Source organism: Hemibagrus wyckioides, linkage group LG06 (assembly GCF_019097595.1).
Source record: "Hemibagrus wyckioides isolate EC202008001 linkage group LG06, SWU_Hwy_1.0, whole genome shotgun sequence".
NCBI classification, from domain to species: Eukaryota; Metazoa; Chordata; class Actinopteri; order Siluriformes; family Bagridae; genus Hemibagrus; species Hemibagrus wyckioides.
In genome coordinates this window covers 39,490,360-39,514,181 of record NC_080715.1, presented here as the reverse complement: position 1 = coordinate 39,514,181, position 23,822 = coordinate 39,490,360, and the positions used below count along the sequence as shown (strand labels likewise).

Below are 23,822 nucleotides of genomic sequence, written 5' to 3'. Positions count from 1 at the left end.
CATTCATTAATAAATGACATTTGGAATTCTTTGGGGATTGCTGAAGTATGAGAGAAACAAAAGTCTTTATAGCACATAAATCCTCATTATAACACATTTTGGTGTTTTGTGTTTTATGTTATTCTCTCTCTCTCTCTCTCTCTCTCTCTCTCTCTCTCTAAATTTCACACTGACTACTTTGGCAAGACTAAGAAGAGTGAAGGAAACGTGTACGCGTGCGTGCGTACGTTCGGGCGGGCGTGCGCTCGCGCGCGCGTGCGCGCATCTTCTTCCCTGGCCTCGCGCGTCTGTTCGGAATCAGTTCAGTACGTTCGCTACTTCAGATAAGCGCCCGCGCGCCACGGCGACAACCACCGCCGGTCTTCCTCCGGTAACCGAGATGCGCGGAAACCGATCTGGAGCACGTCTTTAATAAATAAATAAATATATATTTAAATAAAGGGTGGGATGTGTTTTCACTTGGACACGGTGTTCCGGGTAATAACGTTTCAGCGAGAGCATCAACCGGCGCGTGGAGAGAGACGGGATTCAGAAGACGGCGCGCGCGACAACCGCGAGCTGAACGGAAATACTAACGTAAGCGTCGCGAGCATCACACCGGAAAGACTGCCGATGAAGGAAAGCGAACATTTGGGATTGGGAATTAAAGAAGTAAGTAGCTAGTAGACTTTATTTATTTGTTTATTTAATTATTTACTTATTTATTTATCATTTTTATGAGTATCACCTCACACCTCTATCTATGGTAGGTATTTTATATATATATATATATATATATATATATATATATATATAGATAGATAGATAGATAGATAGATAGATAGATAGATAGATAGATAGTTAAAAAAATAATAATTTTTACTATTACATAATTACACTTACAGTTACTAACAAATTCCACCAGAAAGCCAAAACTAATACAATATTTTAGACACAGACGAATAAAATGTTACGCTGTATGTGAATTAAAGATTAAGTAATTAAATTAATGTTGGTGAGAGAGAGAGAGAGAGAGAGAGAGAGAGAGATCCATTAAGGATTCCTTTCCTCATCATTTCTCCTCCTTTGAGCCTTAAACGATCCTGAATGGAGCGTTTTCCAATTTGAGCTAAAGCATTTTTTTAGAAGCTAATAAAAAAGAAATGTCCTTCATATTCCAAGCAAATATAAAAGTTGATAAATATTCCTTAGCTCAAATTAGAAACACACAAACTCTTCTTTTATTATTTTTATTGGTCGAAATGTGAACTTTGTGTGCTGATATTTTGAAACGTTTCTCACATGAATGTAAATGTGGAGTGAATAAATACTGTTGAAGCTTTTGTTTTTATTCTTCTCTGTAAAGATGCACTAGTGTAGGAGATTAGCAATGAAACAAGGAAAAACGTGTCAGTCAAAGTGATTTAGACTCATCCAAAACACACAGAACACGGATTTACAACTTTTTTAAAAAAAAAATATGGGATAAATGATGTAAGTTGATCAAGTCTTCAGGATGAAAGTTAAAATATCCAACTGTGCTTAAAAAGGTTTGGGAATCCCTGTCATGTCCTATAAGCAATGCATTATTTACACATCCAGGATACAAAATGGCTAAACTGTCCATCTATATAGTTAATTTGCTTCATGCTACATATAGAATGCACCTTAAGCTTTCTGCTTCAGTTAAATAAAGGTCGCAAGAGAGTGTTTTAAAGATCGATGCGTCCAATGGGAGTCAGAGTTACCGCTTATTTATTGATTGTTTTTGGAGATCATTTAACTTCAATATAAAGAATGTCTATAGGCTTAGTAAAGGGTTGGATGCCGAGTGTGTTAGGTGCAGAGGTGCAATTAAAAAAAATAAACAATAAAGTTTCATAAAAGAAGCAATTAAGTTAAAAACATTGAGAAATCGGGGGAAATAATGAAATATTATTGAAATGTATTTACACAAGTAAATTCAAAAAAGTTTTTTATTTTTAAACACCCTGCATTTTTGTAAATTATTTGTATTATTTAAATTATTGTTTTATTAAATTATTAAATTATTTTAAAAAAATTAAAAAGCTGATTTTACACTTCACCATCAGATATAATATAGACTCAGGTATATATAAAATTAAATATATTTGATGAAATTTAACTTTAAGATTTGTAAATTAGCTAGTTATGTTATAATTTAGCTAGCTCAGTCACGTAACAAGTCAAATTGTGCACAGCTCTCATTAAAAATGAGCTAGCTAGTTAGAGTTTATAAATTACCTTCTTAAATGTTCAAAAGATTGTCATCTTTTGTAGATTAGTATCCAAAACTAACTAATTAGTAAGTTTTGTTTTCCGTTGATGCCTAATTGCTTAGCGAACTAGCTAGTCATGCATCGTCGAGCGTGACGAACTTGTGCTCATATGTTTCGATCATTTAAAGAAAACTGCTTTTTATACTATTGAATACTCAGTGATGTTTAAATGATGTAACTGATATGTTTTAAAATTCCCTCAGGTAGATATTTGAAGTTTAACGAGAGTATGATTGCTACATACTAAATTTACTGAAGTACAATCTCACTCTTTCCAGAGAACCATATTTTCAGACTGTGGGGTTTTTGGAACAGATACCGAAATATAGAACCTGAATAAATCAGGGATGGTGCTGAAAATTTTACTGGAAGTCCACTAGCTGGCTATGTTAGTTACCTTAGTTTGAGAAAGCTCTTTTATTCTGCTTTATTTTGATGACACTGGGATCTCAGTAGCATTGACCAGCTGTAGCTAATCATCAAGAACAACATACTGAATAAGAGTGCTTTGATTTTAGACTCACACAGTTAGTTCAGTTATTTTTGCCTAGCCTGCATCATTGGTTGCTGTCATGCACTGTTAGTAATGTAGCTATAAGTTCAAGTTGTTTTATCAGATTGCTTGGAAGTCTGCTTTGCCATTTGGTCTGTTTATTAGCAAAACAATGTATGCTAGCACGACACTGTGTAATATCGCATGCCAGTATCAGAGCATTTTTTGAAGATTTGTATGCATCCCTGGTGGTGTAGGGTTGTGTTGAATAAATTTGTTGATTTAATTTGAACAAGTTTGGTCACTCAAGGACACGTTTGCTGCAGCATCTTAAGCAGAAACACGGCAAAGCTGAAAATAACATTACAGACGTTCAGAAGCAACAGAACACTTCTACTGCAGTATAAAAAAAAATAATTAGATTAAAATAATTACATTCACTTGGCAGCCTTTGCACATTAAACATCTTCTTATGTGCCTGTAAAAAACAATCTGTTCTGAAATACTCTTGGCTTTATCTCTCAGAGGAGCACAACACTGCAGAGTTTAACTTTCTACCTCATTTAACAGCACCTCAGCTCAGCTTACTATGTCAGTAGGAGTATCTCTATAGGGCTTGACCTATAGTGACCTGCTCTGTGCTGTTAAATGTCATGTTGATTCAGCAGCTTCCTTTTTCCTTTTTTTTTTCCTTTGGATATTTAGTGCTGTAAACCTTTCACAACCGGTTCCTTACAGGGTTAATGAACATATTGTAGGCTTTCAATGGGTTTCATCCAAATCTTTATGGAAGGAGCTACAGTTTCTCTGCAACATTAAGAAGCATTGATGTAAGGTACTAACTTGTGTTGATAACTATAAATGGACGTCTATACATAAATAAATAATAAATACACGTCTCATTCGTTAATATTTTTAGACCACAGCATCTTCCATAGTGCTGTATTCCATAATTAACAGCAGCATAGCTACTCATAATCACAGATTAGTCTAAGATGTTGCTGAAAATAGATTTTCAGCGGATTAACGAAAAGCGTAAAGACGAATACCTCCAATCATTCATCTCTTTCTTCTGAACTCAGTGGCCGCTCCTGATCTTCTGGACCCCAAAGCTGCTGCTCACAACTCCAAGCCCCGCCTGTCTTTCTCCGCCAAGCCGGTGGTGTTGAACACTCAGGATGAGTTTGAGCCACGAGTCAGCGTAATGCGTTGGAAAACTGTGCTCACCGTCTTCCTATTGGTCGTCCTCTACCTTATCATGGGTGCTACGGTGTTCAAGGCCCTTGAGCAGCCGCATGAGAACTTGCAGAAACTCACTATCCTTACCCAGAAGCTTCAGTTTCTTGCTGATCACCCCTGTGTCAACTCCACCGAGCTGGAGGAGTTAGTGAAGGTGAGGCAACCTACACACACACTTGCACACTTACTTACACAATGAAATCATTACCATTAATGTGTTTTTGAGCTTCCCAGGAAATAAATATTCACAAGCACACACTCACAAACTCACACGGAGATGAAGCCTGCCTGTGGCGTTGTCATGCGGTTTTATATTTTTATCTCATGAAAAGAAAAATTGATTGAAACTGCTGGAGAAAGCAAACGTGTTTGGTTGATTTCAGCACCACGGACAGCATCCAGAGAGGATCGTTTGAACTAGTTCACGCGTTACTGAAGGAATCCAGCTGACAAAAGTTGTGCCAGCTGTCTATTTGGAAATTTTAATAGTGAATAGTGCTTTGTTTTCTTTTTAGAATTCTACAGCTATTGTTTTACACTGGATTCCTGTCTGTCTTCCTCTGTCGGCATCCTACAGCTGCTTGATTAGATGAACAACCTTGTTTATCTCTCATGTTTATGTTGGAATGAGAGTGAAATAACTTCCGGTTTTTCTGAAACAATTATATATTATATTACATCCAATTTGTGGACACGTTTTCTCTTGTCATAGCCATTTCCTGTATAAATCTCAGTATTGTCAACACACAGCCTTGTAAGCTCTTGTCACGTTTGTCTAGTTTAGATTATTCTTACCATTCTTTCTGTTTGTTTTGATGATTTTGACTTCCTTCTTGACATTCAATTGACTGGATTGTGAGCTAGTTTTGTTATCATGTATTTTCTTGACCCATCTATAGTGTATTCCTGCTTCTAGTGTTCCCAACATCCACCTGAGGATAAAACACCATCAGCTAGTCCACTCTACATTCTTGCCATTTCTTTGTCTCTAGCTATCTTTCTCTATCAGATGGACAAGTCCCAACCCCGACCAAACCCTTTATCTATTATTTTTGGCCAGACCATTTATAATTAAAGATTAATTCTGACCATTGTCTTAAGCTCTGTCAGAGTCCATGATCAATTCTCTTCTTTTTCACTGCCCCAGAACACAGTTGTCCTCTGTTTGGTCACAAGTGTCTGAAATGGCCTCTTGTAAGATTCAACCTTGGTGTCTCCGTGCTGTCCGATTACATAAGTAAGACCGAAGACACAAAAATATCAGAGTTTTCCTAAGATATTTCACATGCATCTCTTCGGAAAACCAAGAAGAACCCAAACCCATTTGTGTATACTTTCATTCAGCATTAATAAGCGATAAAGATAAAAAAAGAGGAAGCAGCAAATCCCTCAACCCTCATCCTGTGAATGCTTTATTTTGTCTTCCTCTCGAGCCAGGCTTTCAAGCACCACACTGTGACACAAAGGGGAATAAAAAGGGCACAGTTAGCAGGGGACAAGAGTGCGCAATGACTCACTTTAACGACTGTCATATCCTGTTCCTCGACAACATGTTCGCTACATTACAGGCCAAAATCGACTCGTTTAACTTTTTTTTTTCTTCTCGTGGAGCTCAGCGTCGGATAGACAGGTGTCACAAAAGGGCCCATCTTTTTTGCAGGATTAAGCTTAGACTGAGATTATTTAGGATTTTCCTGGAAGACTCACTAGACGGCATGTAAACTAATCTAAAGCATATGATATGATGAAATAAGGTTCACTTATGACCAGAAAAATGTGCCCACAGATAGTCGTTCAAGGACTTAATTTTAAATAAATATATAAATAAAAAAAACAGCTGCATGTTCAGACGATGTTAAATATCTCCTGTTTAAACACTCCCGCTGACTGTAGTCCTGTAACCGTACGTTCCCTGATTAAATTAAGTCTGCAAACAGGCTCTGATTATGATCTACACTCCCTCTGTACTTCACTAGGAGCCCCTGCTCATTCATGCAATTACACAACCTCACCCGATTATGGAAAAGTTGACTGGTCTTTCCGGCTCCACTGCAGCCTCAGATTTCTTTTCTTGGTTAAAACAAATCGAACCTGATGCTGTTTTCTGCAGATTCTGATATGCTTTTCTTCTTAACACGGTTGTAAAGAGTGGTTTTCTTGTCAGCTTAACCAGCCTGGCCAATTATTCTCTGATCATCAACCAAGCATTTTTGTCCTTCATTTGTTGGTGACATGTCACCATGTCCAGCGTCTCATTGTATATCATATACTCCTCTGTAACCATAATGATTTGTCATTGCCATGGTTACGTGGTTTAGGAGAACTTGCAAATTCATTTAAACCCTTGGGATTTGGGAATTTCATTCGCTTGGGTACGGATCCAGCTAACATCAGGACCAGGCTTTGGGGAAAAGATCATCACCGGAACCCTCTGATGATTTATTAATGATTTTAGAGACATCAAATCCACTACTCATGTAGTCACACATACTGTATATACATATAACATCCACCATCTATCTTCCTGGGTGTTTCATTTCATGCAACTGACTTAACAATATTGTGACAAATCACCGAGCGTGGGTTCTGGGGGATAAGCTTATATATATTTATATATAGGGCATCCCCACGGGAGTGTCTACAGTCAATATGCTATAAATAGCAAGTTTTTACATAGCTGGCTGGCGGAAAAGCTGACATAGGGATAAAAAATTGTGTGCTATCAAATATCATATATCAAATATCGTGGGAATCGTGCCTAGCTTTATCTCATCTTTCCCATCTTTCCCATGGTACTGCTGTTTTAAGATAAATGGCTGTGCTGTTTTTGCTCAGTGGGAGTAATTAAACATGGCAGTGATGGTGGAGGAAGTGAAAGCCCTGCAGCACTGGAACAGTCACCTTCCTCCTGCGCCAGGAAAAAGACAGAGTATTTATTCCTAATCTTCGTAGTCTCCAGCTTGGCTAATCTAGTGCTCTAGTGGCCTTGGGGAAAGTGAAGGATAGACAGAGGGAATCAGAATGTTAATTTATTAATATTTAAAAATATTAATAAAACATTGGAACATGAAACTGTTAAACATTGGGTTATGAAACAGGGAACGAGGGGAAATGTGAGAAGAAGAAAAAAAAAAACCAGCAAATTTAATCAGAATCACAACGAATGAATATTTACATAGCATACCGAGAAATAGTCGTTTAAAACTTTCATGTCCTTTTGTTTTGCTTAGTGACATATGCTTTAGCTTTGTTTCCAGTCTTGTCTCCGCCCCTTTCTTGTGATTGGTCTGTTACCTAAAGCGTAGACCTGTGTCGCTGACCTTTTTCCAGAACTGTTTTATGGCCCGTAGTTATGATTGTTAGTTTCTTGCCCATAATCCAAGAATAAGTGATCATTAAATTTACAACCATTCCAATTATTTCCTAGGGTTGTATATAAAAAAAAAAATTGTAATCATAGCTCGACTATATAAGGAAGTTGGAAACCATGGCAACTGTAGTCAGATAATTAGCTACATAACAATTGTACAAACTAAGTGTGGTTTACATCATAATCATCATCATCATCATCATTATGCTGATATGAGGAAATGGTTTAGATGGAGAAAAGGTGTCATTATTATAAAGACGTAGTAGTAACCTGGAATATCTTTAATTGTATGGTTTCACTCGTACAATAAATATAATAAAGGTGCTTGGGAAAAGGATGGTCGCACTAATACTGCTGAGAAAAAACGATAAATACCTTCTGTACAGATTCTCATAATGTAGGGAAAGTACTTAGCTTAATTAAATGTAGCTTACTAAATCGCATAATGACGGTAAATTATATTGACACATCATGCATCATGGAATAATAGCTCACTGGAAGAAGAGAGAGAGAAAGAGAGAGAGAGAGAGAGAGAGAGAGAGAGAGAATTAACATCTATATGTGTGGGTAAGAGCATAGTCAGTGTGTGTGTGTGTGTGCTGCTACTTTTCTGCATGGCTGTGATCATTGTGTTACGTTTTGTCTGATCTCTATTTTATCACCCGAATTATCCGAAAATTCTCCAGGCTTTTTGTCCGTTGTCATGGTTATTTATACATTACGTTACCCATCAGCCCCTGCACGTCACACGTCTCTCTCTGTGCACTTCCGCCTGTTCTGAATTTCCTCAAATCAGCAGCCTTTTATTCATGTCGAGTTTTCTCTACAGCTTCCTGATAGCTGGCAGTACAATGAACCTTCTCCAGACACCAGTTGTGATTTTGAATAAGGTGTGATTGTATGTGTTTGTGTGTGTGTGTGTGTGTGTGTCATCCATCCGATGATTATGAAAGTACAAGCGTGAGAAAGTATGAAAGGGAGAGAGAGAGAGAGAGAGAGAGAGAGAGACAGAGAAAGATGAAAGATGAAAGAGAGAGAGGCAGAGAGAAAGAGGGAGAGACAGAAAGACAGAGAGAAAGAGAGAGAGAGAAAGATGAAAGATGACAGAGAGAGAGGCAGAGACAAAGAGGGAGTGAGAGAGAGAGAGAGAGAGGCAGAGAGAAAGAGGGAGAGACAGAAAGAGGAAGAGACAGAAAGACAGAGGGAAAGAGAGACAGAGAAAGATGAAAGGGAGAGAGAGGCAGAGAGAGAGAGAGAGAGAGAGAGAGAGAGAGATGCTTGTTCCTTGTTCCCTGGAGTCATTTATTATAAAGTAAATGATATAAAGGTAGTTTATGGAGACACAAACACACTAAGATATGAATGAACAGCTGTTGTTGGAAAATGAATGTGTGTGTGTGTGTGTGTGAGTGTGTGGAATATAATTGTCTCTGATAGTCATGTCTTGATAATGTGCTAATATGACAGACAGGTGTAATGATGAACACCTCAGTTATATGGCCTTTATGGGTAAGCTGTCAGGACAGAAAAGCTGTTGTACTCGATCAATACTCAATAACTCCAACATAATATCTGAGTAGTGGCTAACTTTTTTTCACTTATTAAGCCCGGGTCAGACTACTGTCCATCTCATAACACTACATTTCTACAACATAAACTCTACACACTTTCAGGTTATGTTCACAAACGCTCTAGGACCTTTGAAGAATTTTCTCATGGAAAATAATTGAGACAAGCCTGATCCTGGATCTTACTAGTTCTATATGTTCTCCATATGCGTTAATTTATCAAATATGTTCAGGACTGGAATAGATAGGATGTGTTACACCACATCACATGATGATCCAGGAAGATTTGCAGTCATTTGAAGGGAGGCAGTAGTTATACCCCTGATGACCTGACTGTCCACTAGTGTGAGCCAGGTATTACATTTTTAAAGCAGTGTGTATATTAAGAAAACACTCCCTTGTCGCACATCCTGACTGATCTTTGAGGTCATTCCTATAATGTCCAGTACTGTATACATCTCATGTCCTGTTCTCTGATTGCAGCAAGTGATGTCCGCCATTCGAGCCGGCGTGAACCCTTCTGGAAATTCGTCCAACGTGACAAGTTTATGGGATCTGAGCAGCTCCTTTTTCTTCGCTGGGACTGTTATCACCACTATAGGTATTACACATTTAAATATTAATACTATACGTCGGCAAGCAGTTCTTTGGATATTTGCAGCGCTTGTATTATGGGCGTGGCCAATCTGAGCAGACGATCTATTAAGAGAGCAATCAGCAATCTGACCAATCAGAATCCAGATCCGTGTAAAAGGAGCCAAATCAGCTTATGATATCTGTGTCAGAAATTGCGAATAATAATCCCCGTCATGGTTGTTTCTGCAGCTGACTGAGTTCCTTCCAATGGTGAACATGAGGAGAGAAAAACAGAAAGTGGAACGCATTCAATCGTTTACCGACAGTTAGATAACCCCCCCAGATAGACCTGTCAATCAGAGCGACAAACAGCGCGACGGATCCAAACACGAGACGGACAGAATGTGTTCGAGATGGAGAGAGAGAGCGAGAGAAATATTTGCATATGCCATAGACAGCTGTACTGTGAGCTGCAGATCGAGTTTTATCCCATGATCCTCCCTCATCCCGTCTTTCGTTCGGGTTCAATTAGACGAGGCGTGACTAAGTTTGTTTGAATTTGCGAGTCTTGTTAATTTGGCTTGAGAAAGATTTTCAGAGAGAGAGACAAAGAGAGACAGAGAGAGAGTAAGTTGGCAGTAATTGCAATCAGCAGGTTGGTACAGAGACAAGTGACTGCTCGAGTTAAGTGGTGGAGAGGGAAGTTGAGGGTGTGCTGACTGCATACAGGCGAGGTGAGGGGGAAAGGGAAACGCTAATTGCACGCAGGCTGGCTTGAGGTCAGGGAAATCTGCAAGATAGAGAGATACTGGATATTAAGATTCATTCCTCAGGGAATTTTTTTCTGGGAATATCTCTTTCTGATCATCAGAGAGAGAGAAAGAAAGATTGTACATACACAAGGATTATGGTCTAAAACTATAATTAAAGCTTTACCTCACTTCCTCTTTCCCACTTCCACATCAGGGAGACACTGTGATACGAGTCAACTTCTAAAAGACTGGCTCCTCGCAGTGCTGCACTGAATCACATGGACTTCTATAATAGCGTCCCTTCATTCAGGTTCCTATTCTTCGCTCTGGAAAAAAAAAAAGAAAAAGAAGCTATTATTCCTGACATTTCACCCATGCACGTCTTTCGACGTCCCACATTTCACTTGAGCCGCCTTTCATTTCTGCTCCATTAGCGATTTTCTCCTATTTCTTCTTTCTTTCAGTCTTGCTGTCTTATCAGCCTCGCCGTCTTCTTTATCTGCCACCGTTCAACCTCTATATAAATATACAGAACGCAGAGCTTTTTCAGAAGGAGAGGTGAGGTAGTGTATTAATATATACAGCTTTTTTTTTTTCTTCTAATTTTTCCTGACAGTCGATCAAAAATAATAGCAGAGACGAAAAAGCGAATTTCATGACAAGCTCTAGTTAAGTTCTTTGTGAAAGGTACAGAGAAGGAAAAAGGGGACAAAAATGAGTCAATATTCAGACATAAGGTCGAACGATATGGCAATATTTATGTAAGGAAAATTTAAATAAATACTATATAGTTTGAAATCAGCATCATTCTCAAATCATCATTCTCTGAAACATCACATGACACCCTCACCTGTGCCTTTTTTTTCATCCTGTATTTAACTTCTGTAAATAATGTACGCAATCATATATAAATTTGAACACTAATTTGTTAAAAACACAATTCAAAGAGCCTTTCGAGAGCCATGACAAGATTTTTATATGTTATGTATTCATGTGTTTATTCCAAGCCCCAGAGACACTACTATAGAACATGTTGCAAACATACTGCACATATACTGGTGTTTAGATTTTGCCCTCAGCCTACTCTTTCTCCTGCAGGATTCGGGAACATTTCCCCTCATACAGAAGGAGGCCGGATATTCTGTATCGTGTACGCGCTGCTGGGAATCCCTCTGTTCGGCTTCCTGCTGGCCGGAGTGGGCGACCAGCTGGGGACCATATTCGGAAAGGGCATCGCTAAAGTGGAGAAGATGATTGTGGTGAGTGAATAAAAAAAAAAAATGTTTTTTTCCTCCATGACTTGTGGATGTTGTTTATATAATATGCATATTGCGATAAATTTAACCCTCTGCATTCATTTTTGCTGCCTTACCTTTACTATCTGTTTAAAACAAATTAATTTTGTGTTCAAGGATCTGAAAAAGGATTCTAAATAAATAAATGCAACACATTGGGTGCACATTGAAGCATGCTTTGGCTTGTTCTGATTATTTTATTAGACTCTCGGGCTATAAAACCCAAAGTACACATCTCCATCTTGCAGCCTCTCTCTCAGTTTCTCTCTCAAGATGTTTTCTCTGAAATTATCGACGCTACTGCAGCCTGAAACGTTGAGGCATTCGCTGTGCCGGGTTCATTTGTCCTGAGAAAAGCTCTCACTTTCAGACATAAATCATGCTGTACTCACACCGAACGTCCTCACAGGACCATCAAGTAGCATCGTGTTCGCTTTATCACAGCTCTGCTTATGTGCATCATCACCCGATCTGGGACTTTTGCCTCGACATGTGCTCTCTCTCTCTCTCTCTCTGAGCTGATATCAGCAAGGATTGCAAATATTATATGGTCTTCTTTGTTGAAAATCACACTCATTTGAAATAGGTTATCATTGCTATAGTAATGGCTATGCAACATGGGGCTGTAGGGCAAGAAGCAATAAAATGTGAAAAACTGGAAGAAATATGGGAACAGGAAACAAGTCTCACAGCCTTACTCTAATACAATGAATAATAGTTTGCAACTAGCTAAAAAGGTGACATAAATGAACATGCTAATTAAGAATTAAACAGAGAACATGGTCAGGAAATGCACCAGTGACAAAACAGGGGCGGAGTCAAGACTAGAATCTAAACAAAACATTTTAAGTCAACACTAGACATGCATTAAACATGTGTTTTGTCCACAACTAAGAAAAACAAGCTTGACGTTGTTGGGTTGATCCAGGACGTCTGGCTTCTCTTGGTACTCAGTATGATGATAAGGCCAAGCTGAAAGTATCTAATATTTACATCCTGGACTTCCTGACTCACTCCCGTGGAATAAGAATTTGTCTGAAAACCTTCACCAAGCTCCGACTTGTTCCGAAACTTCACACGAAACTACCCGAGGCTCATGAAAGGAAAAAACACTCTGCAGTATTAATGCGGATCAAGAGCAAAAGAAATACGCTAGTAGATAAAAAGCTAGTTTTAGAAATGAATGATGGATCATACCAAAAGATGAAAGGGGAAAAAATGGACAATTTTAATCAATATATTTTAGCATCACTAGACTGTCTGCATTGAACACATGAGAGCTGAAAGCTAGATGAGTTGTTGAAGTTTATATAAAAGTTTTAAGGTTTTCCAGGGTTACTGAAACCCTGAGTCCAGATTGAAAAAAATGAAGAGGAAAATCTAGGAGTACTGGACCGTACCTCCGAAACAAGACACAAGGGGTATATAGTAGGGTTTTGCCTTCATTAGTAGTAATGTTACACTATGGCTTTGGATTGAAACACAGATGTTAAAAATTAATCTCCCATCCATCCGTCCATCCATCCATCCCTCCATTCCTTATATATTACCTTGTGCCAACCCTTCCCGTAAACCAAATAATTATACATTTATCCATCCATTCATCCATCCATCCATCCCTTCAAACATCCATCCATCCATCCATCCACCCATCCATCCCTATGTTTATAAATGTGCCTGTCTGTCCATCCATTGACCCAACTCTCCCATCTACCCCCTCAAACATCCATCCATCCATCCATCCATCCATTCATTTATGTCAACATATTATATACACCCATATGCAACCCTTCCTGTTAACCGTATAGTATACATATACTGTCCATTAATTTATCCATCCATACATTAATTCATCTGTGTATCCATCTATCCATCCATCCAGCCATCCATCAATTTATCCATTCCACTTATGTTCATCCATTATAAATTTGTGACAACTCTTCCTATAAACCATATAAGCATATCATCCATCCATCCATCCATCCATCCATCCATCCATCATTCCATCTATGCATTATATACTGTGTCAAACCTCTATATAAACCTTTATCCATCCCTCCATCTCTGCATCCCACTGTCTATAAATTATTCTGGCTGTTCATCCATTAATTCTACCCTCCATCTATCACTTCAATCATCCATCCATCCATCCATCCATCCAGGCATCCCTTCATTTTCATCCATTATGCATTCCCATGCACCAACCTTTCTTATAAACCATCTAAGTATATAAACCATCCATCCATCCATCCCTCCATCCCTCCCTTCATCCCTCCATCCATTCATCCACCCATCCATCCATCCCTCCATATATGCATTATACATTGTGTTAAACCTCTCTATAAACATTAGAACTAAATAATATTAATCCATCTCTCCATCCATAAATTTAGCTGTCTGTCCATCTATTGATTCCACCCTCCATAAAATCTTCATGCATGTATCCATCCATCCCTCTAAATATATTCATTATTCATCCATCCACCCATTCCACCCTCCATCTATCTCTTCATCCAATCATGTTCATATTATATATAAACCATAGTCTTACATAGTGTTATTTTCTGGACAGTTATGCTCCATGGGTAGATTTGGCATTACTTGTGTAACCTGTAATCAATTCCTTGTCATTTTGTACATTGATATAAACAGGCTAAAAGACACAATTATTGTACTTTTCCTAACAAGTTATTGTTTCTCTAGTCACAAGATGATATCTGGTTTATTGATAAATAAAGATTTATAATTGTGGGAAAATGGCTGTGGTATAAGCGGAATACAGCACAGAGTAGAGAGGTAAGAGTATCAACTTAATCAGTATAATAAACTATATTATACCATGGAGATTCACCTAGTGCGACTGTAAAAAAAATAAGGTTTAGTAAGGCACGAAATTATTTCCTGTAATAAAAAGAAGTCAGGCTCGACAGATAAGATCAGATAAGTGCGAATTTAATTAAACAGTACTGTCTGTTTTCAGGAAAGGCTTCTACTGTAGATAAAAAGACACTTCTCTTTACAACTTTCCATTATTCAACACTGTGGACAATTCACTGGATTTAATGGATCCTCTTTATCTTCTAAGCATAATGAACATATAGATGCACCGCAAAGCAAAGCGCACAGGCCTAAAATCTATTTTAAGGAACTGATTTTTACTATCTGATCTTAGATCATTGATTTAACACACCAGACTAATGGACACAGCAAATGGAATGCGGGTTAATTATTGGAGGAGGATGAAGCTTACTTTATTGCTTTATTGGGCTTCATTGGTGAACTCTGGGCTGAATTGAAACAAATGGATTGTGTTAGCTCATACAGACCTCCTCGGGTTTCATTAACTGAGGATCAGATACTTCCTTTTTGGGTTCTAGAAGCAAGGTTGAGTGTGATTGTTTATTGCACATTTGCTGCTATCACAATATTGAATGCTAGAAGTTCTGCTATAATTTCTATAATTATGGTAATTAGAAATTATCCATTCATCTATCTATCCATCTATTTATATTCACACGTTATACATTCCAATTTGCCTTTCCATAAGTCACATATTTATGTAAATTCTCCATCCATCCATCCATCCATCCATCCATCCATCCGTCCATCCATCCATCCATTATATACTCCCTATACACCTTATGACTATATCTATATATCCATAACATCTATTCCTCCATCCATACATTCATTTGTCTTTTCATCCATCCATCCATCCCACCCTCCAGCTATCCCTTCATTCATCCATCCATGTATACATTAATACATTCCCATGTACCAAATTTCCAAAAAAAACATACAACTATCTATCTCTTTATCCCATCATCCATCTATTATACATTCCCATCTGCCAACCCTTTCATTCTATCTATATCTCTCTCCATTCATCCATCCACTCCTTCAACTATCCGTTCATCCATTTATTTGTCAATGATACATCCCATGTGCCAATCCTTCCAATATACCCTAAAACTCTACATCCATATATCTCTCCCTCATTCTATTTATATGTTAATCCATTATTCATTCACAAATGCCAACTTTCCAATAAACTATTAATCTATTAATTTATCTAACCATCCCACCCTCCATCTATCCTTTCATCCATCCATCTATTATCCATTCTCATGTGTCAACCCTTCCAATCTGACTATATATCCATTGAATATACATCCATCCATCCATCTATTTATGTGTCAATATATCCCACTGAACTAATATAAACCCTAAAATTACCCATCTATCTATCTTGCCATCGATCAATTCATCCATCCATTTCTCCCTTGCTACAGAAATGGAACGTGAGCCAGACGAAGATCCGCGTGATCTCCACGGTGCTCTTCATTCTCTTTGGCTGCCTGCTTTTTGTCACATTGCCAGCCATCATCTTCAAGCACATTGAAGGCTGGAGCACCCTAGAGGCCATTTACTTCGTCGTCATCACCTTGACGACTATCGGTTTTGGTGATTTCGTGGCGGGTGAGAGCGAACGCCGTCACCAGCAGGACAGCAACGGTAAGTAACAACACACTCAGTTTATTTATGTGTTACAGTTTTCATTTGGAAGAAGACTTAAAATGGCCAATGACCTTTTTTTTTTCTTTATCAGTACCCTTCTGCAAACACTGTCCATATTGACCTGCAGCCGGTCACTCGGCCATCCCCTTGCAATATTGATTAACAATAAATTCAGTGACATGATCCAGATCAAAGCCCTGCACCTTTAACAAAAAAAATCTTGGTCTGTCTCTCTCTGTCTCTCTTTTGTCCAGGTGGCTCCGAGATGGAATACTTAGAGGACTATTATAAGCCGGTAGTATGGTTTTGGATTCTGGTGGGCCTGGCCTACTTCGCTGCAGTGCTCAGCATGATCGGGGACTGGTTCCGGGTCATCTCAAAGAAAACAAAAGAGGAGGTAAGGCTCGGTGAACACGGATAGTGGAGCTAAACTGATACTTAAAAAAATGTGTGAATCAAATAAATGAATCACAGGCAGTGTGAATCGAATGAATGAGTCATTCAATAGCCTTGTGAATCAAATAAAGGAGTCAATAGCCTTGTGAATCAAATAAATGATTCAGAGACACCCTGAATTGAACAGATAAAGCAGCACAAATTGAATAAATGAGCTATAGAGAGCATGTATCGAATCAGTGAGTTACAGACAATGTGATTCAACTAAATGACTCAGGGACAGTATGAAAAGAATAAATTAGTTACAGGCGGTGTGAACTGCATAAATAGGCTCTGTGAATTGTATAAATGAATCCAATTAATCAGTCACAGGCAGTGTGAAGTGAATAATTGTTAGTGAATTGAATTAATGAGTCGTAAACAGTGTGAAATGATTAAATTAGTCACGGACAGTGAGTGTGAAGCAAATAAGTGAGTCACGAACAGTTTTAATTGAATACGTGAGTCAAAAACAGCATGAATCTAAGAAATGAGTCACAAACAGTGTGAGCCGAATAAATGAGTCATGGACAGTGTGAATCCAATTAACGAGTCATAAGCAGTGTGAATCAAATAAATGTCATAGGCGGTGTGATGTGAATAATTAAGACGGAATAAATGAGAAGCAGACAGTGTGACTTGAATAAGTGAGTGATTGATTCAAATAAGTGAGTCAAAGGCAGTGTGAGTGAAATAAACAAGTCATGGGCAGTGTGAATCAAATAAATGATTCATGTGTCGTTTGAATCGAATAAATGATTCATGGGCAATGTGAATCAAATAAATGATTCATGGGCAATGTGAATCAAATAAATGATTCATGTGTCGTGTGAATCAAATAAATGATTCATGGGCAGTGTGAATCAAATAAATGATTCATGTGTCATGTGAATCAAATAAATTATTTATAAGCAATGTGAAATGATTCATGGGCAATGTGAATTAAATAAATGATTCTTGTGTCGTGTGAATCAAATAAATGATTCATGGGCAGTGTGAATCAAATAAATGATTTATGGGTCGTGTGAATCAAATAAATGATTCATGGGCAATGTGAATCAAATAAATGATTCATGGGCAATGTGAATCAAATAAATGATTCATGTGTAATGTGAATCAAATAAATGATGCATGTGTCGTGTGAATCAAATAAATGGTTCATTGGCAATGTGAATCAAATAAATGATTTATGTGTGGTGTGAATCAAATAAATGACTCATGGGCAATGTGAATTAATGAAATGATTAATGGACAACTTAAGTAGTAAAGACTTATTGTAAAATATGTTTGAAGGAGTCTTCAACAACACTCAGTGCCTCGTCTACACTACTTTTAAGTCCTGCATGATACATTTAGATAAATTAAGGGAATCAATATCTTGGCTTTCGACTGTCCTTCAAGCAGAGTGGAGTGTTCTTCTTGAAAAAAAAATGTAAACAAAAAATAGTTTCTGATATATGGGATGTGGAGAAATGCATAATTCTGAGGTCCTGTGTTATTTAGGGACTACATTTATTTATTTATTTATTTATTTATTTATAAATAAATAAATTTATAAGTTGATCATGTTGCTAAGATACCATATCATAAAGAAGTGCAGATCGAGGAATATGATGCTGATTTTTAAAGGCATGGAGGGAAATAAAAAATAACAACAGAAGGCAGACAATTGTGACGGATCATTTGGGATTAAAGCTGTTAACTGCTCAAATAGCCAAGTAACCCCCAGTTGCCATCACACCTGTCGCAGGTTTCCTAGCAACCACCTTTTCCTCCGGTTCTTAGAGCGATTCATTATATATGATAAGAGAGTGAGATTCACATGGGCTGTCAAGAAAGCAGACCCCCCCCCCCCCCCACACACACACACAGCATGCATAAGCAGGTCTCTTTTTCAATTCCACATTATTGGTTTAAAGTGATAAGCACGTACATGAGTGTAGTCAAAGGAGGACACGAAAAAAGAAAGAAAGAGATTTTGGAACCCACTTCATTAGCGCAGAAAGCATCTAAAGTATTCTATTCATCTTTCCCTTACGAAGCCCAAGCTTCCTTTTACTTTATTTATACTTGATTATAGTCTGCAGTCTCTCGCCCACACATTCAATTCACTTCAAAAGGGTTGCCGGTGTTTTTGCACTTAATCTTTTCTCTCTCTCTCTCTCTCTCTCTCTCTCTCTCTCTCTCTCTCTCTCTCTCACTCCAGGAATAGTGTGTGCTCATCATTTTATTGCCTACTTCACGCCAGTGCAGTTACCTGTTTTTTGCATTTATCCACTCAATTATTATTTTGTTTTGTTCCCTGTGGTTTGGTACTGTGCACAGCCTCTCTCTCTCTCTCTCTCTCTCTCTCTCTGTGAGAATGCCGGCTAGTTTTTCAGAACACCAAGAAAGGCAAGAGAACATAAAGGAGTTTCGAAATGAAATTATATTGCAATTCTAATGCTGATGCTTGATCGAATATTTTGTTTCTATAGTAACGGCTTAACAACACAGACTTGTATACAGAACAAATAAATCCCTGATACAATGGAGTGTTCTGCACGTTTTATGGAAAGAGTCTCCAGTGCCAGTGCTTTGTGACAGTTTCCTGAGTTCTTCAGGAGTTACTCTCAGTTAGTAATATGAAAAGCTGCATATGTTTCGTGGATTAACTTGATTAACGAAAAGACTGGTTCTATTTCCACAACTCTAAATGGTTAATTCCTTACAAATGCAATACATTACTACTCCATAAAACATTGATCATGTTTTCCAAGCCGGTACAGTAAGGAATATTTCTCTGTCTCACTCAGGTGGGTGAGTTCCGAGCGCACGCGGCGGAGTGGACGGCCAACGTTTCTGCTGAATTCAAAGAGACTCGTCGGCGCCTCAGCGTTGACATCTACGACAAGTTCCAGCGTGCCGCTTCCATCAAGCGCAAGCTCTCGGCTGAGCTCGGGCTCAACAACGCGCCGATCAGCCAGGAGATGACGCCGGGAAAGCGGGCGCTCTCTGTCAACTTTGGAGAAGACAGAGAGACGTATCCAAGCTTCGCGCTGGCACGCAACGGCAGCCTCTTCCTCAACGGCCTCAGCCCGGAATACGCCGACCGGCGTGACATCGCCATAATAGAACATCTGAAATGAGAACCCAGGAGGAGACAAAAAGAAAGAGATGGAAAGAATAGAGAAAGGAGTGAGAGTGGCGTGTGAAGGATTTCAGGATTAGAACTTCTGCACTCTTCACCTCTGAAGAGCGTTTACAGGATTAATCCTCCTCACACTGACCCTTGACTCCGCCCCTTTCTCAGAGAAGCTCACCACTTAGAGCGCTAAAGCCTCCGAACTACTTTGTACCATCAACGATGAACCAGTTGTGTCTTTTCCCTCCAAAAAAAGTGACGAGAACCTTCTGGAACTTGTTAAAGCAACACTCTGAATGCGTCTCCATCGTTCCAGGTTTTCTTTTATTTTGTTTCGTTAATTTCGCGAGCTGTTTAGAAGAAAAGAAAAAAAACAAACAAAAAAAACAAAACAAAGAATGTCTACATCTTTTTAGCTCTGCAATTCATTTCAGTGCCTTAATGACTACAGAACTCTTACAAAACTGCATGTGTTTTTGATCTATTTCTGGAATCTGCTTGGATATTAAGCGAAAAAGCAAACCCACATGGGGTTTGAAATCCAAAACAGGTAGGTAACCCGGGGGGCTGCTAAGGTCTGCTGTTGCCATGGTGAGCTGGGAATAGGACACGAGCCTCCCGGCCACAAAAAAAAAAAAAAAAACTACAAGGATCGCCATGGTTACTAAAGCATGGCAACCGAGTGTAGTCTGCCTCTCACACACACACACTTCACACTTCACACAGACTACAAGTGCAAATCAGAGACGTGACTCCGGAGAGATCCAGCGGCATTTCGGATGCGGATTGCGGTCGCCGATCACTCGTGTGTGTGTGTGTGTGATGATGATGTGATGAACCGTGTCACCTTTGCACAATACACACAAGGTTCGAATGAAAAAAAAAATGAATCACACACCCTAGAAACTGGTCGTGCTGTTCATGAAACCATGTGGGAAAATGATAGCAATATTTTAATTTCGTATCGTTTGTTAGCATCGCTGTTTACTTTTTCTGGCGGAAACAACAAAATTCGCCTAAGCACCCAGTTCACAAAAGATCCTACTCAGATAATGTCCCAGAGATGCTCAAATCGTCAGAAAGTAGCGGCTAAGAAAGATAAACCTTAGGGGTGGATTTATGATTAATCAGTCGCTGCAGGATTTCAGAGAGTTTGTTTTTTGCCAAAAATGCTTGATTTTGCAGCTTTTGTAAAAAAAAAAAAAAAAAAAAAAAAACTCTTTTTTTTTAGTTTGGAAATGAAAGGTACTTCTGCAGAATTTGATTGCATGAATCCTATCCTGCTTAAACATTCACTTTCTTTTTCTCAGTCATGGCACGTCCTGAGCTGTATTGTTATGTATGTTATCTGAAGCGGCATGTTTTAAAGGCTGACATATGCAACGTAAAAGGGAACGCGGCAATAGAGGCGGTGTTTATTCAAAGTATTGAAACATCTTCTCTTTTTAATTTTTTTAAACAATTTTCTAATCAGCTTTAGCACCAAGAAGTGGTTGAAGTGCATGGGGTGAATGAGAGAAGAGTTGTCAGCTTGTGAAAAGTTCGAAACGATCGTGATCGATGTGTCATAAATAAGACTGGGAATCAGCGCTAGCTTCTGGTCATTACGTTGAAAACCAAAAATGGACTACTAGGATAGTTTTGCTCCATCTCTGACATGTCAAAAAACAGCTTTATGAATGTTTTCACACTGTCACTGATAATGTGAAAGCTTTCATTTGGACCGGAAAGCATGCCATGGTACCAGAACCCGAGACTTCCAGGTATGGGTTCGGGTTGCACTGGAAACCGTGCTGCGATTCCCATGAACGTGAATGAAACTATTATTCAGATCCACAATTGTTCAGAGAATAAAGTAACCTGCACATGTTTATCATTCGTTTCCAGAGCACAAGTGTACTATGAGTGGTAGAGGAACGTTGTGGGTGGGACACAAGAGACAGGCGAGGTGCCTTACTGCACATTACGGTGTGCCAATATGGTTGGGTTGTCCATGGACGTCTGTGATGATGTAAGAGGAACGCAAATGCTCAGAGAATCAAGTGAATCTAAGATTGCAGGGGTGCCAAAACTATTGCACTCGGATTTAGACCACAGCCCAGTGTGAAAACCACCTCAGCCTTTATTTTTAATTTTTTTTAAACATCTATTTCATTTTTAAGTTTACTTTCAACATGGTGTTTTCGTGCCTTCGTCGCTTTCATACGTTCATATCAAAGCTTTCAAATACAGGAAGTGACCTTTGGCCGTGGAGACAGCGAGACCTTTCTGAAGTGGTGCAACAGATTTAATGGTATATATACATTGAGATAATCTTGAATCCATCAGCGTAAAGCATTCAGATCAAATGTACTGCATGTGATGGAGAATTAGGCGAAATTCTTAGTGAGTAGGTGAAACCTTAAGTATGTATTGAATGCATGGAGCATGTTTCCCGACTCGCTCACGGATGACCTTCCCGTCTGTGTTTGACGTGATGGTTTTGACAGCAACCTCTCGGGTCATGGAGAGGAAACGGTGTAAAAGTGAAAAGAGAGATGTTGCAGCTTAGATAAGACCTTCTGTTACAGAACGTCTGCTGCCTGCAGGGGCTTGTGTGTGTGTGTGTGTGTGTGTGTGTGTGTGTGTTTGTGTGCGCGCTTCTGCTCAGTCTGGAAGTAGGGTTCAGCATACAGCCTTAAGACGATGACAAAATATCACATATATCCTGTCTTATATATTATATACATATATACAAGATGAACTCTGGATTCTGATTGGTCAGCAGCTCTGACATCCTCAGATCACAGTTTTCTATTAATAATGCCATCTTTCGAAGGGAAACAGATTTGCCTGTAATCATCGAGGTCATCAACTTTTGCTGTAAATGTATCATTTATGGTCGTGTCTGTATGGTATGTGTTTTGCCTCACGGGAAAGTCTTCTTCCATTAAGAAAACGGACAGATTGTTGACGTGTGGAAGGAGCGCTGTCACAGGAAGTGACCTAACTAATAACTAACATAAACAGATTAAAAGTGTTCTTTAATAAATGAAAATGGTAATAATTTGCTCTGGAATACAGTAAGAGGAAAGAAACTTGCTACAACAGGTTAGTAACAGTGACTCAGCTTCATCGCTCCAATCTGTCGTTGATTATTTTCCATATTAACCGCACAACCTGAAATGATTCATTCCTCACCTGAACAGTTTTTCTACTAACTTGAGCTACGTTCCACACATTCATGTATTGAGAAGTCGCCAGTAGGCGTTGCTACTACTACTACTACTACTACTATTACTACTACTGGTTGCCATAGTAACATTCATTTATCAGCGGGTGGCATAACTAACTAGCTTTCCAAGTAATTTCTTGCGGCTAAAACGAAGCATTCCCGAGGGAGATTTGGCGTTTGTATAGATCTAACATGCAGCAAAGACGAAGGAGAAGTAGTGTGCGCGCTCTTTGCCACGGATCATGTGCCGCTCTGTATTTGCATCACTTTTTTTCATGTCGCTGATCTGGACACGCCCACATCTAGCCAGCTCCGAGTGAAAATGGACGCTGTGGCACTGTGAGTTGCTGTAGCATTATTGATTCGCCTAAAGCAGTGGTACGTAAAGCACCCCAAGCTAACACACGAAGTCGCATTAATGAATTTACTTTTTTTACTCTTATTCCTCCTTCATATTGCTGGGAAAACGAATCATGTGGTGCAGCGGAATTTTCTAAAATCAGCCTTATTAGTCCCAATAGCTTTACTTTGACCTGTTGCCGGTTTGTTTGTATCCAAACCCTGTTTCTGGCTAATTTCTCGATCATAATGAATGTACCTCAAGCTTTTTTTTTTCTTTCTAAAGACAATGAGATCACTCATGAATGTAGGCATGTCTACTCATGTACTGTGTGTGTGTTGTTTTTTCTTTTTCTTAAGGACCATCTGGATCTAAATTTGAAAACCATTCACCTGTATAGTTTTCCTTATGTCTGAGTCTCAATGAAGTACTGAATTTCAGCTGCATGTTCAATGTCTGTCTATTTGCCAGTGTTTGCATATCAGAATTCGGAAGATTCATCTATAACAAAGAAACTCAAATGGACTTGAAAAGTGTTTATGAACTCTTCTTGTATTTCAAAATCACCTACAACCTTTTTTTCCAATGACCTGACACAATAAAGATCTTTTTTTTTTGC

General features: G+C 38.8%; 1 protein-coding gene across 1 annotated transcript; it reads left to right on the top strand.

Moving 5' to 3' along the window:
- Positions 1–290: 290 nt before the first annotated feature.
- kcnk2b (potassium channel, subfamily K, member 2b) lies at positions 291–23,801 on the top strand. Its single transcript, XM_058393668.1, has 7 exons — positions 291–651; positions 3,855–4,165; positions 9,433–9,550; positions 11,376–11,536; positions 15,865–16,087; positions 16,345–16,487; positions 19,321–23,801. Coding segments are annotated over exons 1-7 (1,290 nt in total). The 5' UTR covers positions 291–650; the 3' UTR covers positions 19,654–23,801.
- The last annotated feature ends 21 nt before the right edge of the window (positions 23,802–23,822 follow it).

Coding starts and splice junctions, on each gene's coding strand:
- kcnk2b (XM_058393668.1), top strand. Junction 11,537..15,864: donor AAGTGGAGAAGATGATTGTG/GTGAGTGAATAA, acceptor CCCTTGCTACAG/AAATGGAACGTGAGCCAGAC. Junction 16,088..16,344: donor TCACCAGCAGGACAGCAACG/GTAAGTAACAAC, acceptor TCTTTTGTCCAG/GTGGCTCCGAGATGGAATAC.